Below are 6,000 nucleotides of genomic sequence, written 5' to 3'. Positions count from 1 at the left end.
GGCAACTGGAAGTGTATTCTGGAACCATAGTGGTCAGGAAATATAGGGAGCGCTGAGAAAGGTGTGTCCGTTTGAGCAGATACAATTAATTCGGGAGGCACTACTAGGTCCTGCATCCCTGAGATGAGAAAGGTGGATGAGTCAGGACTTTGTAGAACCGATTAGGTGAAGAAAGTGGAATCCCAGCACTTCTGAAATCTGGTCTGCAAAATAAGCACAAATTAGTAATTGGGTTAAAAACTACCTATGAATGCATATGGAATATAGATCAAGGGACTCTATTCATATCAAAAGCTACATTCAAGCAGTAGTTCATTAACTTAAGCAGTGAGTCTAGTTTAAATTATATCAGTTTGAACTCATTTAAGCAGTTTTGTTATCGTTTGGCCAGCATTTATTTGTGTTGTGAGTGTCAGGGCCAGGCCCTAGGTATTTTCATTACAGGGACACAGCCCTAATTGCATGTTTCCAGTCCTGTACTCTGCACCTCCACACTTCATACCTTGTACTTTTTATTAGCATGCTTTTGCTAAGCTGAGTGCTCAGATGGGGGGAGGGGGGGGTAATGTGGCAGGAGAGAGAGGGCATTGGGTGAGCTGACTGCGCCGGGAGTCTGTACCCCTGACACCACAGTTACTTTCACCCACACCTTACCCTCCAATTTGTCTATCACTGCACAAGCCAAAAGAGGGCCCACGGAAGTGTCCTTTTATGTCCCAGCTATGTGGCAAGTTTGGCATTCACTACACTTGCAAAAATGAAACTGTGGCTCTATGGAGTGTTATGTAGTAAGTTTTTCATTATCATTGGGAAGAAGCGTGGCTAAAGCACAGGCCTGGGCGCCAGAGGATCTAAGTCTTAATCTCGGCTCTGCCACTTCCCTGCTGTGTGACCTTGAGCAGGTCACAACTTCCTCGTGTCTCAGTTTCCTCAACTGCAAAATGGGGATTCAATAGCTGTTCTCCTTCCTACTTCGATTGTGAGTCCCATGTGGGATAGGGACTGTGTCTGGCTTGATTAACTTGAATCTGCCCCAGTGCTTAGAACAGTACTTGACACATGGTAAGTGCTTAACAAATGCCACAAAAAGAAAAAAAAATATCTAGCAGACAACTGAATAATGAATAATTGAATGGGATTCTATCATGGCCAACTCCTCTATGAAGAAAGATTATCTGAGGGATGGTAACCAGCTAGGTAATCTCCAACTCTAGTGATGAGAGAATGTGGGAACAGTTAAGATTAAGATCTGGATGGATTCCTCAGAGAAGTTGTGAAAAATCCTTTCCCTAAAAATTGATTGAAAGGAAGGTGATTATCCAGACCTCTGCTGTGATTGTGCTTGCTGAGTTCTGCTCAGGGTCAGGGAGAGGATGGGAGACCTCAGAAAAGACTCCTCAAAGCCTTGGATGTCAAAAACTCCACGGCGCCAATGTAGGATTCCGGCTAAGCTCTGGAACAGATTCATTAGCCTGTTCCCATGGGTCAGCCGGGTTTGGGAGCCACACAGATGGAAGTCTCATTGTTCCCTAATCCAGGTGGAATGGGGAGGAAATGGAATGGAGTATTACCATGGCAACCAGATAACGTGGTGTGCAGAAACCTGGGAGAAGGCTCTGGGGGGAGGGCGCAGAGGCTGGGGTGGCGTGTCGGTTTCCAGGAGGCAACTTACTGACTTGGGGGTGGGGAAGAAGTGGTGGGCTGCCATGGGTATGTGCCTGAGTTCCTCGATGCACTGGGAAGACTTAGAGGAGTACCAGGTGAGTGAGCTAGATTGGGAAGCCCGTTGTGTCAGGCAGGGATTGTCTCTCTTTATTGCTGTATTGTACTTTCCAAGCACTTAGTACAGTTCTCTGCACGCAGTAAGCACTCAGTAAATATGATTGAATGAATGAATGATGGTCAAAAATGCTTTCTCTAAAAGGCCACATCCCATCCAGCTTCTTGAGTCCCCTCCCACCAATGAGCAACTTAGGCTTACTTACTCCTGTGTCCACTGGCCCTATAGTTGTTGTTCCCAGCCACTTCCCTTGAGTCCTGTCCTTGTAGTTCCATCACTGTTCCTGCCTTAAATTTTGGGGGACTACCTCTCCCTCTCTTCCCGGATCCCAGTCCTGTGTGCTAATCCTTGAATTTTTGGAGATTTCTCCCTGTCCCCTGACTCCAGGTGGTGTATCCCGGTCCTGCCCCCAGTCTTCACCCAACTCAAGCCCTAATCTTCTCCCTCTCGCCCCATCTTCCTCCTTTAAAAATGCAGCTGTCCTGGCTTCAGATGGCTAGTAGATGTGTAATAGGTTTGAGAGAAGAGTTACTTTCTAGCTGTTTCTTACCACGTGACCGAGATTTGATTTCATCACCTCTTGATGTTTCAGTTTCCATATCTGTGCAATGGGGAGAAATACCCCTCATTTCTGCCTCTCAGAGGCCTGGATAGCCTAAGGGAAAGAAAAGGTAGAATTATAGTTAAGGGTGGGGCAGAGAGAGAGAGAAAAAAACCTGGGGAGAAAATGATCAATCAACATGAGAGTAGACTCAGGGCGGAATCAAGTCAGTAAAGGGAAACCTTAGGGATACATAATAATAATAATAATGGCATTTGTTAAGTGCTTACTATGTGCAAAGCACTGTTCTAAGCGCTGGGAAGGTTACAAGGTGATCAGGTTGTTCCACGGGGGGCTCACAGTCTTAATCCCCATTTTACAGATGAGGTAACTGAAGCACAGAGAAGTTAAGTGACTTGCCCAAAGTCACACAGCTGACAAATGGCCGGAGCTGGGATTTGAACCCATGACCTCTGACTCCATGCACTTTCCACTGAGCCACGCTGCTTCCTGCCATCAGGAAGACTTGTCAGCTTATGTTTCCCTAGGAGATTTCAGTTGCTGTTTTGTTAAACCAGGTTTCTGGTGCAGGTTGAGCTCCCTGAACTATCATGTCCCGTAGACCCCATACCCTAGAGCTGCCCCAGTCTCTCCAGAAAACCTCAAAGCTGGGATGGCCCAGGCTGGTCTTGATTCTTGGTGTTCCCACAGTGGGGACTCCCCCCCAACTAGGGATCCTTGTCCCTCCCCAAGAGAGAGTAGGGGAGCTGGGAGAGGGAGAAACAGTGATGATGATGTTGATGATGATGATGGTATTTGTTAAGCGCTTACTGGGGTAGATACAAGGTCATCAGGTTGTCCCACGTGGGGCTCACAGTCTTCATCCCCATTTTACAGATGAGGTAACTGGGGTCCAGAGAAGTGAAGTGACTTGTGCAAAGTCACACAGCTGACAAGTGGTGGAGTCAGGATTAAAACCCACGACCTCTGACTCCCAAGCCCATGATTTTTCCACTAAGCCACACTGCTTCTCCCATCCCCTTACTGTAGGGGTTCCTCAAGGGTCAGTCCTTGGTCCCCTTCTGTTCTCTATCTACACTCACTCCCTTGGTGAACTCATTCGCTCCCACGGCTTCAACTATCATCTTTACACTGATGACACCCAAATCTACATCTCTGCCCCTGCTCTCTCTCCCTCCCTTCAGGCTCGTGTCTCCTCCTGCCTTCAAGACATCTCCATCTGGATGTCTGCCCGCCATCTAAAACTCAATATGTCCAAGACTGAACTCCTTATCTTCCCTCCCAAACCCTGCCCTCTCCGTGACTTTCCCATCACTATTGACGGCACTACCATCCTTCCCATCTCACAAGTCCGCAACCTTGGTGTCATCCTCGACTCTGCTCTCTTGTTCACCCCTCACATCCAATCTGTCACCAAAAACTGCCAGTTTCACCTCCGCAACATCGCCAAGATCCGCCCTTTCCTCTCCATCCAAACCGCTACCCTGCTCGTTCAATCTCTCATCCTATCCCGACTGGATTACTGCATCAGCCTCCTCTCTGATCTCCCATTCTCCTGTCTTTCCCCACTTCAATTTATACTTCACGCTGCTTCCCAGATTGTCTCTGTGCAGAAACGCTCTGGGCATGTTACTCCCCTCCTCAAAAATCTCCAGTGGCTACCAGTCAACCTACGCATCAGGCAAAAACTTCTCACTCTCGGCTTCAAGGCTGTCCATCACCTCGCCCCCTCCTACCTCACCTCCCTTCTTTCCTTCTCCAGCCCAGCCCGCACCCTCCGCTCCTCTGCCGCTGCTAACCTCCTTACTGTGCCTCGTTCTTGCCTGTCTGGCCGTCAACCCGCAGCCCACGTCCTCCCCCTGGCCTGGAATGCCCTCCCTCTGCACATCCTCCAAGCTAGCTCCCTTCCTCCCTTCAAAGCCCTCCTGAGAGCTCACCTCCTCCAGGAGGCCTTCCCAGACTGAGCCCCCCCGTTCCTCTCCCCCTCCCCACCCCCCTCATCTTACCTCCTTCCCCTCCCCACAGCACCTGTATATATGTTTGTACAGATTTATTACTCTATTTATTTTACTTGTACATATTTACTATTCTATTCATTTTATTTTGTTAGTATGTTTTGTTTTGTTCTCTGTCTCCCCCTTCTAGACTGTGAGCCCACTGTTGGGTAGGGACCGTCTCTACCTGTTCCCAATTGTACTTCCCAAGCGCTTAGTGCAGTGCTTTGCACACAGTAAGTGCTCAATAAATATGATTGAATGAATGAATGAATGATCCACAGCCAATTTTTAGCTTGTGGTCAGCACTGGGATAGGCCGGGTCTGAGCTGGGGGTAACATGACTGTGGTTAATTGCAGGCCCTGACCTTCCTAACCAGAAATGAGATCCTGTGGTGAGTGTAATGTGCTGTCTCTCTGTACCCCTCTCCCCAGTCCCGTTTCCCTAGAGCAACTGCCGATCTGTGAGTGTGCTTGGAGCTCACCCTCCAGGCAGGCTCTAGCCACAGGCAAACCTATGAGAGATTCCTGGTCTCTTCCCTGCACCTGAATGCAGTGTGTCTGAGATGCTCAGAGGTCCTGCTTCTTGTCCCATTATATGTGGAGCTCCGAGGGGGTCAGATTCCTGGAAGAGACCCCATCTGGGGCTGGCAGAGGATTACAACAGGATTGGGGTTGGGAATCCCAGGGGTATAGCAGAGCTAGAAGACACAGTCGGGAGGCAGCGGCAAGGTGAAGCTCAGGAACTGTCTCACTTAGAGAATGTGCATGTGGATGGCACGTTTCTCTTCATCTGAGGGTGAGGCTAGGGTGAAAATAGCTGCCTCGGGCTGTTGATTAATATCCAGCTGGGCTGTGCAAGCTTTTCAAATGACTTTGACTTTTGAGTCCATTAGTGATGAAAGAGTGCAGCAGATATCCATTTAGCACCCATTGATACATATTTGGATGAGCGGAGTGTGCTGCAGCAGAGGGAGATGCATCACAGCTCAGACACTGCTCTATTAATTCTCAGACTGAATGCATTTCTCTTCAGCCTGGCAGAAACCAATCACATGGCTCTGTATTGTCCCTTCTAATGGTCGCCCTGCGGAAAACCTCATGCCCATTTGCCCAGGGGGCCACTTGAGCAGGTGGCACATGACCACTGCCTGAAAACTTGGGTAAAAAGTTTTCATTCTCCTTCCCTTCCTCCACACAGTCCTCGCCTCCAGCCTCCCTAAACTTCCTTTTCCCTCTCCCACTATCGTCCTTCCCCTCAGACCTCCCACTGCAATTGATGAGACCACTAAGGAGAGCGAGAGAGAGAGGGAGAGGAAGAGAGATGATTTTTTTGTCCTAGCCCAAATTCACAGCTGTCTAGAGGTGAGCGCACGTTGAATGAAGAAACAGCCACTGCCACCTGCCAGGCTAGAGTATGCAGCTGCCAATGCTGAGCCAAAGGTTTTCTCTATTTGCTCTCCAGGCCCAATCCAAGGTTCTTAGCAACAGTGGCCAAACTGAAGCTCACAGATCAAATAGAGTTTTCAAAAGAGCAGCTCAGCGCATTGGGGAGTACACACAAGTCAGTTCTGGAGAAGGGGAGGCTCAATTCTGAGATCTAGGATGAGGGTGTCCGGCAAGATCCTCCCCCGCCTCGCAATCGATCAATCAATGGTATTTAT

The 6,000-nt window shown here is 48.9% G+C and overlaps 1 protein-coding gene across 1 annotated transcript in view; it reads left to right on the top strand.

Annotated features, from left to right (window-relative positions):
* Positions 1–1,706: 1,706 nt before the first annotated feature.
* Positions 1,707–6,000, top strand: part of CIB4 (calcium and integrin binding family member 4) — a 45,104-nt gene continuing 40,810 nt past the window's right edge. Inside the window, exons 1-2 of the mRNA XM_038750837.1 lie at positions 1,707–1,760; positions 4,697–4,731. Coding sequence (XP_038606765.1) covers positions 1,707–1,760; positions 4,697–4,731 — 89 coding nt within the window. The remainder of the gene's footprint in view (positions 1,761–4,696; positions 4,732–6,000) is intronic.

This window comes from Tachyglossus aculeatus, chromosome 9 (genome assembly GCF_015852505.1).
Source record: "Tachyglossus aculeatus isolate mTacAcu1 chromosome 9, mTacAcu1.pri, whole genome shotgun sequence".
NCBI lineage: Eukaryota > Metazoa > Chordata > Mammalia > Monotremata > Tachyglossidae > Tachyglossus > Tachyglossus aculeatus.
Note: the sequence above shows the minus strand (reverse complement) of the source record. Positions and strands in the feature narration are given on the sequence as shown.